Consider the following 21,887-nt stretch of genomic DNA (forward strand, 5'->3'; position numbering starts at 1 on the left):
TTTAATTCTAAATGGCATTAAGAAAAACTTTAGGTCAGAATACTATTATTTGCATCACTGCAAATTATCTCAAAGGCTCATTTAATTCGAAATAACATTAAGAAAAACCTTAGGTCCGAATTATACCCTCTATCATTATTGATTCATGGTAACAAATCAGAAAAATCAAAGCACATTGGGAGTAAATATGTTAAAATATTTGTAAGGTAAAGTTTACTGGAAAAGAAACAAGCAATAAAATAGACAATGATGAGTGTTTAACTACTCATCAGAAGCCTTGGTGCTAAAAGGAAGATGTAACTGCCTTTACAATACACAAAACACTCCGGAACAAAAAACGGAAAAACTAAAAAACAAAGCTTTTTGTCTACTAACAAGTGTCAAAATGAGGAGAACATAATGTATTTTACCATAGTTATTAAATTAGAGTTTGGACAGTTAGATAAATCACAGTAATCATCTACTGATTTGTATAAAACTATAGTAGACATGGAATTGTACATTGAGATACTTTACAATATATAGACAAGATTGTAACATGTAACTACTCCAAGAATTTAAATTTATTTTTATTTTAAATTGAATAAAACTGCTAGACTGTGTGATTCATTCATTTCAAGTCGTCCTTCTTTATCATTGCCTTAGAGAGCACTTGATGTAGAGGCATTGTTTATCTGTGCATAGTGCTACATGGCAATTTCTGAGGCAGTTGCAGATTATGCATGTACAGTATGTCATAGCCAGTATCATGAATCAACAAAACAATGTTTCCATATGTCAAGACCATAACTAAGTAGATCAATCCACATTGAAAATGGCCTCTTACACAAACATCTTCGCCATAGATTGGCTTTATCATGCAATCTTTACTATTCCACAGGAAAAGATTTCATGACAAAAGATTGTGTGAAAAGCCCAAATAGCATAACCGTAGGAGGTTGTAGGTTTGTCATGAAGTAACAAACACCACACACAAAATGAAGATCATCCATACACTTTTCTACAGACCTTGCTTCCTCCGACTTCAAAAAGATCCTTCTAGCTGACCTATTCATTGTCCTTGCTCTTTGTTCTTGAAAATATTTGATCCTTATTTTTTCTTCACACTGTCCAAAATTGTTGAGTAAGGATCTTTCTCATCTTTAGAATTATCCTACATAATACAGAAATAAAATTTTGAAATTTAAAAAGCTTTGTCAAAGATGGTGGATTGTAAAGCAAAATCTGGTTTATGCAAGATTCAAGGAGAAAGTTAAGTTTTCAAAGAAAATTTTATGCTAAAAGGTCCTAAGAGATAAGCAGTATTTCACTTACTGGCATAGTTATGGTGTTGCTAGTAAAAAGTGTCTTGACAGTATTTTCAATCGCTTCCTCTTTGTTCATTCCCTGGTTCACAAGGTCCATGCAGGTGTCTACAAACCTGAAAAAGAAGATCAAATAATCCTTGAGGCTGAAAGTAATTGGATGAAAGCCATGCAATATTATTATGCAGCTTACATACCCAAGTTTACAATTAGCCAATCAGAAGGCGTGTCTACTGTCTCGTTATCCTTCAATATCAAGTCACTGACCAGATATGGCTATAATCTCATGGTAAATAACTATTCATGCATGTACCATTTTTGGTACGCTTGGACAGCATATCAGGCCCATTTGGTCTTGACATCCATGGTATTTTGCCTCAACTACATCTAATCAAGATATAAATCATGGCTCAACCAAACTCACCTGATATGCTGCCATATAGTTGTGATACAACATTAGTTATAAATAATATCAGTGAATGCCCTAGGAACTGTTGTAATAATATTATTGTTTTTCCTCTGTGGAAGCAGGGTGGGGCAGAATAATGAAGGTAGCCATTTTCCCACCAGTCAAGCATTTTTGAATGTGACACTAAGGAACATGTACTCAAACTTAGAGACATAGCACATAACTAAATACCGTGCTGACACTTGAGTGGTCACAACCTTGCAGCGTTTTCCCACAAAAAGCATTTTTGTTACAGAGTAAGTTGGGGAATTTGCCAGAAGTCAAATATAAATAAGAAATCAATCAATAAATAAAGAAATCAATCACTTCTATTATTTAAGTGCGAAAGTATAAGTTTTAAGTTGGGTTACCTGTCACAGTGAGAAGTTTCATCTCCCCAAAGGTACAATGGTTGATTCGTTTGGAATCTCTGATAAAAGTACCTAGTATTAAAGGCATATAATATAGATCACCATTTGGTCTACGAAGACAGATAGAAAGGATAGGAGTGAAATTTTGAGATTAAAGGGCTACAAAAACTACACTTTTTTAGAATGGCAATTGTCAGAGAATGACTGTCAATGACACATTCATAAAGTAGCTATCTGTTGATTATTTCCAGATTGAACTGGAATTTTGAAGTGTTGGTTTTTGCTGACAGAGGGAAAAAAAAAGAGCCCAGAGAAAATGCACATGTGGCATTGGGTCTGGGATTAAAATCAGGTCGTACTGGTGGATGGTGAATGCTCTAAACACTGCACCATCCCTGCTCCCTTTTGTGGTGGAAAAGGAAAGCTTTAGTCCAAAGTTATTTTGCTACAGTGTACCATCAGAGAAGTTGACATAATATACGGGAAAAGTTGGGTAAGAACTACATCAGCAAGGTTTGGATAGGTGCACCAACCAGCCAGTTACATGTGACTCACACATCTGGCACAATGCCAAGGGGAAAACTCCAGCCTGTAATATGACGCATGGAGGCCAACCCTCCCAGATTATCCAGGAGACAGAATCTCCTATTTTCGAGTGTATGGGTCACCAAATCTCTCAGTTACAAAGGGAAGTGTTAAAAGTACATTTTTCACACTTATTTCCACCAATTTTTTCAACATTTTCCGTCAGGAAATGTTTTGATATTTGAAGTGTTTTTGAGGCTGACTCGGTGGAGCTCTTCTTCTAAGGTGGCTTACTACAGTTTTTCCGAGACTCAGGAGCGCACGCTTTGATTGCCTGCCAGATGTCAGTATTAATTGCACATGCATAAATGACACAAGTAACCCTAAGAAGAAACGAAAAGCACTTCAGCACTTGAAAGGCATTAAATCACTTCGGTATACATAGCAATAGTTTCAAACTCTGTTCAAACATGTGTTTAAGCCTAGGGCCAAAAAATATGACAAAAAAGCTCGATCAACAACCGGCAAAAAAGTTATAATTTTCCCCTGCTTTCTCGCACGCGATACATGGCGTCACATGAGTGTGCACTTAAAATTCTTGTCCAAGGTTGTAAAAGGCAGTCTTTGATCGAGGACTGCTTGAAAACCTACCATACAGCCCATGATGAAATTTTCACAGTTGATTTGTAGCGGTGAATCATGTTTAGATTCAACATTTTTGAAAAATCTGTAAAACAGATTTTGAGCTATTTTTGATTTCACATTTTCTTAGTTTGGAAAAAGTCTGTCTTGCAGATTTTCATTTTACTTTGCATGAATGTTAAATCAGAGCCAATTTCTTATTCCTGAAATTTTGAAGTGGGGTCATAAGGGTAGATTTTGAAAAAAAGGTGATTTAACCTACTAGTCCCCAGTATCTCCTTAGGTACTCGGTCGTTCATTTTGGCCACTTGTTGTTGACGCTTAATTGTTGAAGTTTCACATAAAATAGTAAGACTTAAAGTGCACCTAACCCCCAAAATTTTTTTTCGCTTGAACGAATCTACTTATTATTTGAAATAGTTCAGCGAAAAAATTTTTGGATTCTGTTAAATCCTCAATTTTCTGTGCCACGACGAAATCTCGAAAATAGCTCCAAAACACCGTCATTTTGTTTCACGACCAAGTTTGAGGAGAATGGGTCCAGCGGCTCTTGTGACGTCTACCCAGGAAGGTTGGATATCTCATTTCCTCTCATCTCCTTCAGGATGGTGCAATACACATTCGAAAAGTGCGCAGAAACGCCTTCCAGAGGTGCTATCGGCTGTTGCAGCAATATTCCAGATTTAAAGAAAGGTATACTGTACAATTTACTGGCGATGATCGGCTAATGGTGCAATAAAGATGTAAACGATGGTTGATTTTGTCGAACCGAAACAAGCGAACTGAATCTGTGAGAACCATTGAAGAACTCTCACTGGAATTTGTTCCGCAGACTTTCGAACGCTGTTTTCATAAATTTTCTGCTTAAAGCTAACCAGCAATTTGTAGAAATACCACCGACAACCTATATCTTCCAATCCCGTAGTATTTATAACATAACCGGCAAAGTTGTATGATCCGGTCATGATCAAGAAGCGTTATACTGATACGTAAATAGATCGCAACTGTACGCCGCTAACCAACACTTATTTCTCTTTCAATTTAGATGAAAGTCGAAGATTAATCCTCTAGAATTACATGATAACAAAATTGTTAGACTCACAGAGTTTTTCAAAGGTTTGGAAATCAGCAGTGTGACAAAGATTCTGTGCAATAGCGTCGAAAATATGACCGCGTAACATTATCTGCGGACCGCTTAGGGAACACATCCTTTTCGCTTATCCGACGAATTTCACTGCAAACTTTGAGAACAATTTACATTGGTTATTTGGAGTTACGACTTAAAATGTGTGACAATGTGAAATTGGTAATTGTATGAAATGTTTCCTTCTGCCTTGCTTCCTGCAGCTTCAAAAATACAGGTCCAAACAATACGATTTTCAATCGATCGAAGCCAATGTTTTGGAGGTCATCAAGTCTCGAAAACTGCAACACGTACGTCGCTCTTACAAACATGAAGCATTCAACTGAAAGTAAAACACAAACTGGATTTAACAGAACCTTGACAAAATACATTCTCGGTAAGGACAAATGTAAACGGGCTATAAACACACGTGGGAATCTTATGTTTAGTTGACAAAATTACCATCCAAAGCAGTCCTTGAGTTTTCTTTCCTGCTGTTCGTTTGCCTGCTCCTCCACTTCGTATCTAGCTTTCCATTCCTAATATACAAGCAGCTCGTCCGCAAAGACGTCTTCCCATCGTCGCTTGAAATATTGCAAATTGCTCTCAAAGCTCTAAGCAGTGAGTTCACAGTTGTCGAACGTGCTCGATCAAAGTTTATTTCGGAGCCTTCCGAATCGAAACTTAACTCTGACTCCAGTGACGAAAAAGAACTGATTCTGAGACAAAACTTGGACGTTTTAGTCCCAAAATACATCGGAACGATTAGTTTTACATTCTATTTTCTCGAGCAAATACAGTGAGTTGACTGAGGCGCTATTGTGTTTGGTTCCTGGGTAGACGTCATCAGGTACCGCCGCCCCAGACTCCCTAAAACGCGGTCGTGAAACACTTAATCGCGACTTTGAAAGGGCATAGAAAATCGAGGATTCAACCAAATTCAAAAATTTCTTCGCCCAAATGCTTCAAATAAAGTCTAGATTTGTTTTAGCGAAAAAAAAATTTGGGGGTTAGGTGCACTTTAAGCAAACAGTAAATAGAGATGGGAAAAACATCTTGGAACATTTTTCAAAAGAGTTAGAAATTGGGCTATTATAATCCATCCAAACTGTAGTAAGCCACCTTCATAACTTTTTTGCGGGGAGGGGGGCATTGAGGAGATAAATTATTGGTAATCTCCTGGACTTCAATTACTTTATGTTGGTATCTCTGGAGAGTTGAACCAGTCTGATCCAGTTCAAAGAATCAAAAGAAAAAGATAGCTCATTAATGACAGTACTTAACTCTGGTTTGTGTGGCACGAGCAGCGTTTTTGTTTGTAAATTCCTATGGTTTGGATAAGATGTAGTTCAACACAGGTTTCCTCAAAATATTTTGTCAATTTGCCCCACCATTGCGCTCCAAATGGGTACCATTTACACTCCTAGGTGGAGTAGGTGGAGGGGGACATTGTGAGTACTTAAAACAAAAAGATAAACTGACAATAAAAGCAACGAAACGCCACATAAACTTTTCTTCCCTTCGATTCCGGCCCCTCCTTTTAATACGTACAGTAGAAGGTGATAAACTAAAAGCAGTTTTTCCGGGTGTTGAGCATTAAAAAGAGAAACCAAACCTTACTTTCTAAATTCATCCTCGGGGTAGGTTATCTTGTGCATTAATTCTTCATCGCCTTTTCTGTTTATTTTCGTCTCCGTCAATGGAGGAAATGCCTGAACCACTGGAAACCACAAAGGTTCTGATATGGCCCCAGCACGAAGGAGGTTACTGACACTGAAAAAGAAGAAAGAAATAATAAATAATCATAGAAAGCACCTCATAATGCTAGCTCCAAAATCACAGTATTACCGTGAGAGGACAGTGCCTCGCAAATGTCTCGATCCCGCCATATTTCAGCCAGTCATGTGTGCCGCCATCTTGGATCCACGCACTTTTGAAGCAATCCGCTGAACAGACATACTGCGATATCACGGGAGGGGCGATTTGGGAACGCCCAGCAGGTGGTAAGTACTTGGTGTAAGACTACGTATAATGTCCCGAGATACACCCACACATTTGCTGGTAGTGTCGCCTATATATTGGCTATAGCATTGCTATGGCTATAGCACTGATATAGTAGCAATAGTCGCTATAGTAGCTGTAGTAGCTACTACACATACTACATATACTACAGCTACTACAGATACTACAGTTACTACAGATACTACAGATACTACAGCTACTACAGCTACTACGTCTACTACAGATACTACAGATACTACAGATACTACAGTTACTACAACTACTACAGCTACTACGTCTACTACAGTTACTACACATACTACACATACTACAGCTACTACAGATACTACAGATACTACAGCTACTACAGCTACTACAGATACTACAGATACTACAGATACTACAGCTACTACAGCTACTACGTCTACTACAGATACTACAGATACTACAGCTACTACAGTTACTACAGCTACTACAGATACTACAGCTACTACAGGTACTACAGGCACTACAGCTACTACAGATACTACAGCTACTACAGCTACTACAGATACTACAGATACTACAGCTACTACAGATACTACAGCTACTACAGCTACTACAGTTACTACAGCTACTACAGATACTACAGCTACTACAGCTACTACAGGCACTACAGCTACTACAGATACTACAGCTACTACAGCTACTACAGATACTACAGATACTACAGCTACTACAGATACTACAGCTACTACAGCTACTACAGCTACTACAGCTACTACAGCTACTACAGCTACTACAGATACTACAGCTACTGCAGATACTACAGCTACTACAAATACTACAGCTACTACAGATACTACAGCTACTACAGCTACTACAGATATTACAGATACTACAGATACTACAGATACTACAGCTACTACAGCTACTACAGATACTACAGCTACAACAGATACTACAGCTACTACAGATACTACAGCTACTACAGCTACTACAGATACTACAGTTGCTACAGCTGCTACAGCTACTACAGCTACTACAGCTACTAGAGATACTACAGATACTACAGCTACTACAGCTACTACGTCTACTACAGTTACTACACATACTACACATACTACAGATACTACAGATACTACAGATACTACAGCTACTACAGCTACTACGTCTACTACAGATACTACACATACTACACATACTACAGCTACTACAGATACTACAGATACTACAGTTACTACACATACTACAGCTACTACGTCTACTACAGATACTACAGCTACTACAGATACTACATCTACTACAGTTACTACAGCTACTACAGCTACTACAGATACTACAGCTACTACAGCTACTACAGCTACTACAGATACTACAGCTACTACAGCTACTACAGATACTACAGATACTACAGCTACTACAGCTACTACAGATACTACAGATACTACAGATACTACAGCTACTGCAGATACTACAGCTACTACAAATACTACAGCTACTACAGATACTACAGCTACTACAGCTACTACAGATATTACAGATACTACAGCTACTACAGCTACTACAGCTACTACAGCTACTACAGATACTACAGCTACTACAGATACTACAGTTACTACAGCTACTACAGCTACTACAGCTACTACAGATACTACAGATACTACAGCTACTACAGCTACTACAAATACTACAGCTACTACAGCTACTACAGATACTACAGATACTACAGATACTACAGCTACTACAGATACTACAGCTACTACAGCTACTAAAGATACTACAGCTACTACAGCTACTACAGCTACTACAGCTACTACAGATACTACAGCTACTACAGATACTACAGCTACTACAGATACTACAGCTACTACAGCTACTACAAATACTACAGCTACTACAGATACTACAGATACTACAGCTACTACAGCTACTACAGCTACTACAGATACTACAGCTACTACAGCTACTACAGCTACTACAGATACTACAGCTACTACAGCTACTACAGCCTCTACAGCTACTACAGATACTACCGATACTACAGCTACTACAGCTACTACAGATACTACAGATACTACAGATACTACAGATACTACAGATACTACAGCTACTACAGCTACTACAGTGACTAGCTACTATATCAGTGCTATAGCCAATATATAGGCGACACTACTAGCAAATGTGTGGGTGTATCTCGGGACATTATACGTAGTCTTACACCAAGTACTAACCCAGCAGGTCGAATAAAAATAATGGAAAAATAAATTTTGGAAAAAGGAAACAAAATTTATGCTGGAACGACAGCTGCTGATGTTCATAAATTTATTTCGTACAACAGTATGAGACCATTTGTATTCAGTATTTACTTGAGTTTTACCATTTTCAAGTTTTTTATTTTTCTGTTGACTTTTTTCAGTTTGCCATTTTGTTAGGTCAACAAGACGTCACCACCTTGCAAAATTGTTCATCTATCAAATTGGGGTTTATTTAGGTTGGCATAGGACATATGTATTGCAAGGCCATAGCCAGACTCAAATTCTTACTGAAGCAATATAAAAAAAAAAACGCTTCCTTTATATAATTTTTTATTGATCGATTTATCTTCATTTTATGCATAGCCTCTCTTACAGGAACTTGAAATGAATAAATTTATTAGAACATTTTAGTGCCTCAGTTCACCTGGCACTAGCTACTAACAGCCCTGAGCATCGGCATTGACCAAGGCTGGTCTTAGATGTCTCAATGCATGTTGCAGAGGGGAAAGAATCTGTCTACTGAGACATGCACATTCCAGATTATTGATTGATTGATATCAATTAAACATTTACTATTAGTCACAAAAGGGCCAAATCCAGACTCACACGAAATATGCAGAAAAAGTACCGGAAGAGAAAATTTTATCCCTTTAATTTGAAAGTTAGTTCTTTTACCCCAAAAGGATTAGAGCTCTTCTTTGGATCTAGACTGCTGGCACTCTGTTTCCCCTCAGAATCAGGCAGGAATTATGAGGCGAGATGTTTCAGACTAGAGGGTATTGAGATGAAACCTGGTTGTGGCATGCCCAACCCCTTCTTGTCCATACTGCCCTTTTGCATTCATGTGTAATGTGTAATATAAAGTCTGCAATTTCAAATGGTGCACAACCACACAACCTTGACCTATTGCACAAACCATTGTTACAAAAACTTTGATCCTAAATTAGGTACATTTCATATGACATTAAGTTCAAATTATGTAGATGGTCTGTTTATAGTTCTGTAGCTTTGGGACAACATTTCCCCACACGTTGCACACCTATGATGATTTGATGTGCATGATCATATTCTATTTCATTAGAATAACGTTGTGGCTGGCTATGTAGGCTCTTAAAGCATGTGCACAATTACATCAAGGCCAAAAAGTATTACCAAGCAAATAAAACCATTGACAAAAACCGTTTTATAACGAACTATGATTATTATGTGGTATGCAAAAACAGTAATTCTCATTAGTTCCTTAATTGGCTTTGAATTAAAATATCGACAAGGAGCTTGAAGCTCTCATGAAATCACAAGAGTTAAATAGTTACTCACATGAGAATCCACCAGACTGACGACTGCAGTAAGTTCAACAGAACAAATCTCTACTAAAATGGAAAACTATTTTCCAAAGTTCCCATGAAGTGAAACCAAATATAAAAGCTAACCCTGACCCTATGTAAAATTTCAAGCTTTTAGCTTATTAAAATGCAATAATTATTGTTGCTTTACAGGAAATTTTAGATGTTGTAATAGTGAAATTTCCACTGCCCAAGGATTTCATAGTGCATTTTATATCAACCCAAGTAAAATTAATATTTTTGCTGGTTGTTCAAAAGTAAAATAAAAATAAATATATAGATCTGTGGTATGGATGAAGAACATGGCTGTTATAGGAACTGACTGACTGATTGACTGATTGACTGATTGACTGATTGACTGATTGATTGATTGATTGATTGATTGATTGATTGATTGATTGATTGATTGATTGATTGATTGATTGATTGATTGATTGATTCAGTGGTTGGTTGGTTGGTTGGTTGATTCATAGTTAATAGAGGGGACTGGTTATGAAGCCCAGCAAACATCAAAGAAGCAAACAAAGATGCCAAGATTTATGTTGGAGGTCCACGACTGTGCACAATCTTTTGTTTTGTGCTCATACACTATGCATGAATTATGTAACCAACACATTTCTATTGGTTAGTTCCTCAGTATGGAGTAAACAACTATTGTGTTTTGTGCACGGTCAAGACCAAAAAAGAGAACAAAAACATACAACAAAGAACTTTGTTGCATTTCATAACCATTCCCCTCTATTAACTATGGTTGATTGATTGATTGATTGATTGATTGATTTAACCTGAACCAAGTAATATTACTCCACTGCAAAGTTGTAAATACATTGAACATGTAATAACCAGTAATTTAAATAAAGGCAAAAATTATAAACAAATATAATATTTTAGACCTATAAAATTTTTTTGAAAAATTATCACAATGTTAGCAGTATGATTATGTTGAGTTCTAATCAGTTTGCATAAAATTTAACTATACTATTTTACTATACTATTATACTAAAAGTACTACTTTTTTAAACTTTGTAGTCCTCTATTCAGATTGCACAAAACCAAAACTACTGGTAATCATCATCACCGTGATCTTCATAGGCACCACAAGCATGGTACCATCACCATTACTCATCAAGCCCAATCCTAATGTCAAAGTGATGATGTGGGTTGACCTAGCTTGAATCTCGCAATCCTGAATGGCGACATGTCATAGGACGGCGTTTCATTCATGGCTAGTTGCGCGAGAATCTTGCCACTGACTGGGCCAAGCTTAAACCCATGAGCTGGGAAAAACAAATGAACAAGAACAAGAGTGAGGAACAGCCAAAGAGCTAAAGTTATTGTGCAATGTAACTAAGGCTGAAACTCATTCAGAGTTTAAGGTGGATCTTGCTTTTCCTCTTCATAAGGGATGGCAAATGGTCCAAGAAAAGTAATCCCACAGAAAGTTAGTCAAATTTCAGCTATTTAGAGACTCACCATCTGAAATTCTTTATTTCTTTTGCAAGGCCAAAATAATGAGTCTCAGATCCATAGAAAACATGTAGGTCTTTCCACCTTGTTAGTCTCAGATTTACCATTCACTACACATGCCTCATTATATACATTGACATGCTACTGTGTAATTACGCCACAAAGCAAAAAGCAAAGATTTATATATCTAAGGATTACATTCCACTGACCATGTTCTACTACCAATTTCTTGCCTAAATGCCACCTTTATATGTAGTTACACTGTATCTACCCAGCATTAATCCTCCTCATCGGACATTTTCCATGACTATGTAACTTGCGTCAGTGACTTCTTTCCCAGGATTTTTACCAACAACTTCACTAGCAGCAAAGCTTAAGCCTGGGTTTGAAACAATCCTTGTTGACTCAAAATGGAAGGCTTAAATAATACCTAAACTTATTCTTACCAGAAAAGCCAGCGCCAATGATAACATTTGGAAACTTGGGATGTTTATCCAACACATAGTTCTCATCAGGCGTGAGCTAAAGTAAAGACCAAATTCAGGTTCAATTCAATTTAAAATGCAGTTATACAGTTTAAAACCCATCACAGCTCATTAAAAAGAGAAAGATTGAGTTTAAATGATCTGGTCCGGTTGTCCTCTAAGCTTTCACTGGAGAATGAGGTATAATGCACTGCTTTGTTTTGGGGATTGTGTAACCCAGTGCATAACCCCCAATTTGGAGAATTAGAATGTGGCTTTATCTATCCTCTCTCTCGCAGACTAATCCAGGCAGCAGGTTATAAAGGCATACTGTGAGGATCTCATTAGGCAAAATTACTGAGGGGTGGTAAAGTTGACATATCCCATAGCCCTAGGGGATCCCTGGTGAAAATATTGCAAGAATCTTCAAAGATATTTACATGGACTCTTGCTGGATACTGCACACTTCTTGCAAAGATCCTGCAAAGGTTGTAAACATTCTTTCAAGGATCCTCAAAGATCCTGGCAAAATTATGATCAAATCCTTGATGATCCTGATGAATTCTTGTAAAGATCTTGGCACAATTTTTGCTAGATAAGATCTTAACCAAGATCACAGTTTTAGATCTATTTACTAAGATTCTTAACTTGACAAATCTTTGAAGATCTGTAAAGAATAAGGACTGATCCTCTTAGATCCTGCAAGGTTTCTTACAAGTGAGAGTAATCTTTTCACACCCATTTGGCTTAGATACAAAGTTGACTGGCTCAATCAAACAGATTCCATTGAAATGTTTTTGAAGAGAACAAAGGCAGAAGTATCTAACACAGAGTATCATGAAAACTAAGACCCTCATAAACTATTGTTTATATAAGAAGGCCAAGAGCCACTCATCTGATTCACAGTAATTTCTCAGCAAAACTACTTTGCCAAATGTCTGTCAGCTGGAAATCACTATCTCAAGATTTGCGAAGACATCCTTAGTATTAATTCTGTTCCAACAGTCACACAACCCTAGTCCCCAATCGAGCAAACCATTACACAGCATTAAAATTTCGTGAAATCCATAATTCCAGAGTTTACATTGGTCTATGTCTAAGATGGGGTAATCAGTTTTTGTTGCCCAAAAACTAATATGGGGTCCTAGTTAAACTAAGATGAGGTCTTAGTTTTCATAGTATGAAAACTAAGATGGGGACTTAAGGTCTTAGGTGTTAGTTTTTGAGGGTCTTAGTTTTCACGACACCATTTAACATACTGTATAAGTGCAAGCTTCCACTATAGCAGGCTCTCGATAATCCAGGTGAGGAAAGTGTTCCCGAAGGTATGTGCTTGTTCTTCGTATCTGCACCTCTACAAGGTCTCTGTGAATGTCCCTTGCATCTGGGTCAATCTCCCTGCGAATTTCTGGCAGTTTGCAAGCACCTGTAGGCCCAAACTACAAAGAAGAACAATCAACCATTATACCAAGACCAGTTTCAACCTTGTTAACTTGTCACTTTTACACTTACAGAGCCCCAAAAAATAACCAACTAAAGTTTTCTTGAATTAAGCTAAGTGAAACAACAGACATCTTCAAACTGGTATCATCAGTAAACTCTAGACTTCTGTGTTTAGTCCAAGGGTTAATTTTGACTTGCAATATTCAAAACATATACAGGTCTAAATAAGAAGCTACTACAGGTATTCCTATAGCTTCCCCAATCAGTCCTTGTTTTTCTACAATCATGTAACTTGATGATCAATTCAAATGACAGTTTATCTGAGACATGTTTATCCTAGGAATGTCTGGCGTTCCAATGATTTGCTGTAATTGATTTTTGAATATTTCATAATTAGAATAATAAATTATGTCCAGAACTGTTCCATGACATCCTGGCATCCAGCACTCCAACAGATCACATTTACAGTGATCTGTCATATTTCATGAATCAAAGTAGTTCATATTTTAAAGTTCCTTAGTGCAGATTTTGTATGCCAGATGTGAAAAAAGTTTAACTGATTTGCATACATGTACGGTACTCACAGATTGAAAATTGAGAACTGTTGATACACAACAGTTACACATAATGCTTAGGGAAGGCAGGTAAATGTACATACTAATGATGTAACTTATCATTTGCCTCACTAATGCAAGTTATGAATAAGAAAACATCTTTGTTAAAGGAGTCCAGTCACAGTCTTTTAAATTATTTTGGCCACATACAAAATAACCTTTAAATTGAAGGAAACCTGAAAATACTAGTTTACTAAGATATAAAAACACCAAAGAGATAATAATAAACTATTAAGGAACAAAGATCACTAAGGATGGAGAAGATTGACAACAATTACAAATGACGAACTTGAAAAAATGTAGGCTAAACTATTCAAGATGTGCAAACCATTACGTAGCTCCTTTAACAGGCTTGATTTTTACAAACCAAGAAGGAGCCCATGATCAAATTCTCCTAACACAAAAGTACTAAAATAACATCAAGATCAGTTGGGGGAATTTGTACATTGACAGATCAGGACTTACCTTTACCATATCAGGGTACTCAAATGAAGGAATTGCATATAAGAGTCGGCCATCAGAAACTGTGCAGTCATGGAAAGTAGGAAACCCACTCTGCAGACTGTATGTACCAGGTTGTTTTGTCTTCCAATACAAAACTGGAGCTTTTGTTGGCTAAAAATTTAAACAAAGACAATTGGCAAGTAAATTTGTGGTCCCATGAAACACCATACACTACAGTCCCCAAGGAAGGTCATTGGAAGTTCCAAGGGGAAAGAAGTTTTCTAAGACCACTAAATTTGAATATCCAAGGGAAGGGGTGCAAGACTTCAGACCAAAAACATATTCAATGGAAGGGGTGTGAATATTTTATGAAGCCATGCAAATGGCACAAAAATTTACATTATAAATATATTTCAGTCATGTTATTTTACTGCATACAGTCAACTTTCTCATATGCGGACACTCTTGGGAAATTGGAAAAAGTGTCTGTTAGTAGAGCTGTCTGCTTATGACAAGAATTATTCCCATAAACGGACACCAAGGAAAAACAGGATGGATCCGTTCATGGTAGAGTTAATTAGCAGGTGTGAACTACATGTTTTATAGTGTAGACAAAAATAGAAACTCGAACTTTTCGTTGCATTAAAGACAGATTTCACTGTCTGGAGTCAATTATTATACATGGGGTGTCCACTTACAAGATCTAGCATAAACAAAAGAAAAATTTAACTTTTTTCATTCTCAAAACTCTCTGCATCTGCTTGCGAGAGAGTGTCTACCTACAGAAATGTGTAAATACAGAGATTGACTGGGAGGTAAAATAAGGAAGTGTCTATATGTAGAGCTGTCTGCTTATGAGAGCGTCTGTTAGTGGAGAGTTGACTGTATTTTCTTTGGAGTGGTGTGTTATCAGTTTACAAAACCATTTATCAAGGAACAAAAAATAAAATCTTCACTTATATTCATTCTAGACTAGTTCTGGTACTCTCTCTGTCAAGCAATGCTTGCATGACAGGGAGAAGGCGGAACTGGACTTTATTAATTCATGCCATATTCTTGCCATGTTGCTCTAGAGATAGTCCACAGAGAAACCTGAACCACTGGCTACGGCTTCAGCCATATCTGAGGGCAGGAAGTTATAATGGGGTAGAAAGTTAAATACAAAAAAGCAACTTTATTTGTGCATATTCAAAATTTTGTTTTTCTTACTTTGAGAGGCAAGGTAATTCCTAAAGGTTTTAGCAGTTTATTGGTCCATGGCCCTATAAACGTAAAAGATTAATATTAATACTATTTATTAATTACCATTAATAACTTACCGCATATAATTTAACTTCCAAGTGTACTTATTAACTTAATGTTATTCACTTTAGTTAATACTACTAGATTGTTGATTATTATATGGCTGTGTCTCACAAGGACTGGGAACTACCGAATTGAAGAATTTGATTGGCTGAAATCGATATTGAAAACAGTCTAGATTTTCCCATCTAGACCGGCATCTAGACTAGTAATGTTTTGCGGTGAAAAAGTTGCAAACTTCAATGCAAAAATGTTTACTATTTTCTTCTAACAATATATATTTATGGCAATGCCAAAAAGTATGATAAGAAAAGAAAAGAAAAGTAAAGAGGACGAGCAGACTTCGGCAGAATTAAGTTCAGCTCATCACCGTTTGCAAGCAAAATGTCGGCTAGTACAAACCAGTTACACTAAACAAATTAAATTTCTTGTGCTTGACATATAATAAACATCTTATTAACCGAGCTTAGTCAGTCTGTATGGGAGAATCTTGACCTCAGTCATGAGTACAGACCTCGATCACAGCGTTCGGTCTGTACTCTCAACCTTGGTCAAGATTCTCCCATACAGACCTCCTGCTCAGATAATAAGAGCTAAGTAATGCAAGGAAAGCCAACTTGGAGTATAATTTGTGTGATCATCCAGGTGAGGGTAGTTCTGAAAAGAACTGTTGCTGGTGACTGACATTTCGACAAACTGAGCAGAAGTCATCTTCAGAGTCAAGTGAATAGTGTTTGTCAGTCGATGATGTTACAAGTCTGGTCCGTTGAAGGTGATTGGTCAGTTTAGCCATGATGGCATTAGCTGAAAGACTCGTGTAAAGTTTGACATCAGTCATTGGTCAGTTTCAATCTGTCTATTGTGAGTCAAATTGGTCTGTTTTTGGTCTATCTATTGTTAGTCAAATTAAGTCGGTCTGTTAGAAGTCCGTTTGTCGGATTCGTTTCCGTCATGGAAGTCCATGGAAGTCACCAACAACAGTTCTTTTCAGAACTACCCTCACCCGGATGATCACACTATACGAACTACTGATACTCCTGGGTTCAAACCATTTACTATGTTCATCTTGATAAATAGAGAGTAGCCTGTTCAAGGCTCTTAGTCAGTGGGAACGATCGAAAAAGTGGGTGCAGGACAAGCGGGGTCTTTGCTTGTCCCGCGCCCACTTTTTTTATCGTCCCCAGAGAGGAGTATATGAATCCCCCTTTCCCCCTCCCCCCAAAACAAAATCACCAACACACAGGTGTAGAAATTAGCACTTTTGTTGAGTGTCTCACTGAACAGTGAAACACAGGCTACTGGTACTGGTTAGCCTATGGCTTGAAACTGGGACCAGACCACAAGTAGGAAGTCCTTAACATCTTGATTTACATTGGGTACATTTAATGGAAGGAGCAAATTGAATGAACCGTTCGGTGTTTGGTCAACGAAAAATATTGATGGAATATTTAACAGTGTAGGTAATTACCTGCTGTGATTATCACCTTGGAAGCTGTGAACAAATTCTTGGCAGTCTTAATTGTAACTAGAGATCCTGGATGGACTTCAACAGCACCCTCACCATCCTTCAGTGTACCACCAAACTCAACAAATTGTTGCTGTAGATTAACCAGTTAACAAGAACTAAAATTAATACTCTATTTCTTAATTAATAGATGTAACACAGTAAAGGGTGTCTGGAAAACCCAAATAGCAAATAGCAAATAGTTGCGAATAGTGAATAGTGGATAGCGAATAGTCCCGAATAGTGCAAATAGTCTCGAATAGTGCGAATAGTGGCGAACAGTCGCGAAAATGGCGAACAGCGATGAATAGTCCTCAATAGTCACTGCTTTAGACCTAATATCCTGTGTTAATGGATTATCCAAATAAGCAACAGAATTTCAGTGAATTTATTACCTTTTCTTCTCTGGACTCAGGCTAGGGCTGTCTATCGCCAACATTAAGAAAACAGAAAACACAAGGATAACCTAGTAAAGACATATATATGCTTTTGCAGCGGTTAAAACAGAAGAAATTACGTTTAGCAAAACTTTTTGTCTTGATAAGCGTCTGTACTTTTTTTGCGGGAAAATCCCATCCCACATTGCTGCGAGGTTGACCGCGAGATACTGGGTACCCTATTTGTTACAATTTGCCACTATTCGCCACTATTTGACACTATGCAAGACTATTCACACTACTCATACTATTCGTACTATTTGCTATTCACTATTCGGGACTATTCGCTGTTCACTATTTGCGACTATTCGCTATTTGCTATTCAGGTTTTCCAGACACCCCAAAGTAAATAGATTCTCTTAATTCTCAAAAGTGATTTATCTAGTATCTTATTACATGTACTCCTTACAGCATCCATAAAACAGTTCATCACAAGATACATGTAAAATTTATAAACACACCTGAGAGGGCCAATAACTAAGATCAGCCAATCAAGAATGCTTTTTACCAGTCAGGTGTAATAGATTAAATGTCTTATTAACCCTGAAGCTTGTTCTCATACATTCATCCTTGAGTATCTCCCAGGGGTAACTAGCCAGCTGGTCAACCCATGCATCAATTAAGAACTTAACCATAACTTTTTTGTTTCTGCTGTTTGAGTCAGCTACCTGTGTAGTTGATCCATTGAAAACTTATGCAGTAGGGGAATCCATAATAGATTTTTCCAAATTAGCAGAGTGCAAAGAAAACCAATTTTGGGGCTTGCATTTAACAGGCTGAGTTGTCAAAGTGCAATCTCTCGTTTATTTTCTGTAAAAGCAAAGAGTGAATTGTTGGAAGGCTAAAACGTAGCTGCTGAAATTAAATTAAGAATACTACTTTCCTTCAAAAGGTACTCAAACAGCAGACAAGCCAAACAGATTCTGTTATATCAAATACTAATCAAGGATTATTATTCTCCAGCAGTGTGAACAAGTGAACTAATTCTTTCTTTTATTCCTTCACCAGGTTCTTGTTTTAAAAGCAAAGTTAAAAACTTACTTTTTTAAATTAGCGTATAGCATGCCATAGTTTTACAATATTTTTTTTAAATTGCATTATTTTTAGACACATTTTTCTTACATTTTTACTGAAATCTTAATCTTACATTGTAAAGCACTTTAGAATATTTTATAATCTTAGCACTACGTAAATGTATTATTATTGCCATTGTTATTATTATAATCAAAACTATAACAAAATTCTTGAACATGATTGGCTATCAGCAGCCTGATTTGAGCATTAATTGGACAATGTACGCATCATGCTTGTAATTGGACAGTACGCGTCATGTTGCACGTGCTGTTGCGGTGCACTTTGTTGAGTAAACTGGTGTGTTTTTCAGCATTCATAACAACATTTAATTGTTCAGTGCTCAATCAATGGTTTGTTCGTTTCTCGAATTTTGTCATAGTTTTGATTAATTGGTAACAGGACATCGTGTCGTCCAATTCAGTCTGTAATCATACTTGTGATTAACAAATCGGACTCCTGCTTTGGGATCATCCGATTTTGTTAATCACTTGTATGATTACAGACCGAATTGGACTCCACTCAGTCCTATTACCATTATTTATATTATAATTATGTTATGATTTTTTTGTGAGAAAAATTTTGAAAAAGGAAAGGATTTTGGAGTTAGGTTACCTTGGATGACGTGGTGGCTACTAAAGGAACACCACCGCACTTTATAGCATTACTGTGTGCTAATTCCTACCTGAATTTTTCAACTATTCTTATACAACATGAAAGTCGCATTTCACCTGTAACACTTTCAAGCATTTATCAGCTTTCAAAATCCCTGCTGAATGCTCTAGTAATCCAGTGTAATAAGATGGAAAGCTTAATTCTGGAAATCTTTTCTTCAGTTTCTGGCTTGACAAAACTTCATAACTCTCTCCAGCAGCATCAAGTGAACTTATTATTTCTTTTATTCCTTCACCAGGTTCTTGTTCCACAGTTAACATTCCAATGTTTCTGAAATTATTCATAATTTCATAATTGAAATGTTGTCTTCAGATTCTACAGACAGAAATAGGCCCTATATCAACATTGGTTTCAGGCTTTCAGGCAGTTTTATAAAATAATAATTCTACCATTGGCACAACAGTGACAAACCCATGCGTAAGTACTGAAGAGGATCATTGGTGGTGAATTGTGGAAGAGTTGCTAGGACAAATTAATTAATCATGACTACTTTAGGGAGTCAGTGGGTTCAGCTGACAAAGCGAAAGACTAAAGTATAGTTTGGGTAATGTATACCGGTACTTACCATACAGATGGCTAGATATTGGCCTTGTGCTTTTTTGCGTGCTTATGGACCTCAACTCCTCAACTCCGGGGGCAGGGGTGGGGTGGGTGGGTGGTACTCCCTTATATGGGCTGATATAGGTATGTGCGGCCCCAAAGGGTATGGTTTTTCAGCCGTTTTGGTCATAAACAGGGTATCAATTTTAGCTGATTTTGGCCATTTTGGTCATAAATAGGGTACGGTTTTTGCGTTCTGGCCTTGATATGGGTATGTTTTTAAGAAGAAGCCACTTTTTGATCATTGTCGCAAGAAAAATCAACAAAAGCATTTCACACATCATGTTTACCGTGATTTAACATTAGTCTGAACTAGGGAACTAATTATAACGCAGGTCTGAAACAGGGTTTTGATTTAAGGGTCAGGTCATAAATAGTGCTGGGAATATTGCAGATTTTGGTCATAAATAGGGTAAAGGTTTTGGGAAGTGGGCTGCCCACCCCTACCCAATTTTTCTGGGAGTACCCCCCCCCCCCGGATTCAACTCTGCCTCTGTCCATAAACACGCGAAAAAAGAACTTGGCCAATATTCAGCCATCTTGATCTCATGCTTGGTTATAATCCAAATAATTATTATATAGTACATTAACTAAATATTAATACCTACGTTATCATTATTTCCTGCTGTGCTTTTGTTTCAATCTCTTCCCACATTTTACGGGCTTCACCAACCATTTTAGTATAATAGGCCTCAGCATAGGAGAAGCGAATGATTCTTGTCTGCCCATGAGAACTGCCTCGCCAGTGTGGAAGAGGAAACTTAACGAGAAAAAAAGTTGCCCATTTAATGAGTCCACTTTGAATACTTAACGTGAACTTAAGCTTGCTATCACGATATCCAAAAAGCAACTGATTGCTGATGGATGTTAGAATAGCCGTTAAAACTTACCTGCTCCAATAAAAGAGTTTTTTGCCCTCTGGAAGCGAGGTAACGAGCTGCAGAACTTCCTACTACACCAGCTCCGATCACACAAACGTCGTACGACGGGTGTAGAGACATTTTAAAATTTACTAAAAGGCAGAAGAATTCCTTGTGCTATGTTACATGTACTTTGCACTAGAGTCTTTCATCCAGAAAATGCTGAAAACAAAGCCAGATATTTCGCAACTGTGCAACACTGAGTCTATCTATCTACAGTCTGCCGCCATTTTACGGCTTTTCTTCTTTCACGCAACCAGAACTTGAAGTCACGTGATGGGGGTACGCTTGAACAGGCGTTGTAAAAGGACGAGGCGTACGAACCGCACAGACAGGAACCCTCTTGGTCCCTGTTTTCGTTTTTCTCTAATTCCTACGATGAAAGTGCGATAAAGCAAAGAAGGGAGAGGAGTGGCGCAGGGGGGGAGGGGTGGGTGGCGGCTGGGGGGACTAAAGGACATTCGTGGGTTCCTCTCAGATATTAAGGTCTATTAAGAAGTGCTCGTTTTCCCTTTTATCTTTAACTTATTATGATGGCAGAGTTTCATTCTAGGCATTTTAGGAAGGAACGCCGATGTTTCATCCTCTCCTACCAAGGTATCTTTTATCGCTTGTACGCGAAAAAGAAATTATTTCCAAGGTTTCGACCAGTCATGGTAAAATCTTCAAGACTTCCCAAATCATAGCATTCGACAAAGTCATTATTGTCCTAACAATGACAACGTCTTTATTGCCATTTAAGTCGCTATAGCTCTACCCTGGGTGCCAGAGATTTTTCTTCCGCGGTTTCCCGTGTTGGTCATGTCTCTATTGTGACCCGCGAACCTCTGGAGCAGAGCGCGATTTCTTTGACAGCGCCGAGCCAATGACAAGCCTGTTTAAATCTGTCTAGTCCAGAATCAAGATCTGGACAATAACAAAAGTTGCTCCAAACGTTCGACGGTGTTGACAA

The 21,887-nt window shown here is 37.6% G+C and overlaps 2 protein-coding genes across 3 annotated transcripts; both read right to left on the bottom strand.

Moving 5' to 3' along the window:
• Positions 1-1,062: 1,062 nt before the first annotated feature.
• LOC145462815 (small ribosomal subunit protein mS23-like) lies at positions 1,063-6,331 on the bottom strand. 2 transcript variants are annotated; one of them, XM_081446436.1, is made up of 5 exons: positions 6,262-6,331; positions 6,034-6,186; positions 2,124-2,195; positions 1,315-1,420; positions 1,063-1,153 (listed from the first exon to the last, which is right to left on the bottom strand). In XM_081446436.1, the coding sequence occupies exons 1-5, from the start codon at positions 6,300-6,302 to the stop codon at positions 1,091-1,093; spliced, it is 435 nt and encodes a 144-aa protein (XP_081302562.1). In that variant the 5' UTR covers positions 6,303-6,331; the 3' UTR covers positions 1,063-1,090. The 2 variants fall into 2 exon arrangements, with proteins under 2 accessions (XP_081302562.1, XP_081302563.1); XM_081446437.1 differs by lacking the exon at positions 2,124-2,195.
• Positions 6,332-8,663: 2,332 nt separating this feature from the next.
• Positions 8,664-21,334, bottom strand: LOC145462811 (peroxisomal sarcosine oxidase-like). The gene is made up of 9 exons (XM_081446432.1): positions 20,906-21,334; positions 20,624-20,775; positions 19,472-19,685; positions 17,197-17,326; positions 15,636-15,688; positions 14,448-14,597; positions 13,185-13,364; positions 11,908-11,983; positions 8,664-11,271 (listed from the first exon to the last, which is right to left on the bottom strand). The coding sequence occupies exons 1-9, from the start codon at positions 21,014-21,016 to the stop codon at positions 11,138-11,140; spliced, it is 1,200 nt and encodes a 399-aa protein (XP_081302558.1). The 5' UTR covers positions 21,017-21,334; the 3' UTR covers positions 8,664-11,137.
• Between the last annotated feature and the right edge of the window lie 553 nt (positions 21,335-21,887).

Source organism: Orbicella franksi, chromosome 12 (genome assembly GCF_964199315.1).
Source record: "Orbicella franksi chromosome 12, jaOrbFran1.1, whole genome shotgun sequence".
NCBI lineage: Eukaryota > Metazoa > Cnidaria > Anthozoa > Scleractinia > Merulinidae > Orbicella > Orbicella franksi.

Coding starts and splice junctions, on each gene's coding strand:
- LOC145462811 (XM_081446432.1), bottom strand. CDS start 21,016: ATGTCTCTACACCCGTCGTACGACGTTTGTGTGATCGGAGCTGGTGTA. Junction 20,776..20,905: donor AAACTCTTTTATTGGAGCAG/GTAAGTTTTAAC, acceptor TTTCTCGTTAAG/TTTCCTCTTCCACACTGGCG. Junction 13,365..14,447: donor AGTACCCTGATATGGTAAAG/GTAAGTCCTGAT, acceptor TCTTCTTTGTAG/TTTGGGCCTACAGGTGCTTG.
- LOC145462815 (XM_081446436.1), bottom strand. CDS start 6,302: ATGGCGGGATCGAGACATTTGCGAGGCACTGTCCTCTCACG. Junction 1,421..2,123: donor GAAACTTCTCACTGTGACAG/GTAACCCAACTT, acceptor CTTCTTTTTCAG/GTTTGTAGACACCTGCATGG. Junction 1,154..1,314: donor GCAACACCATAACTATGCCA/GTAAGTGAAATA, acceptor TGTATTATGTAG/GATAATTCTAAAGATGAGAA.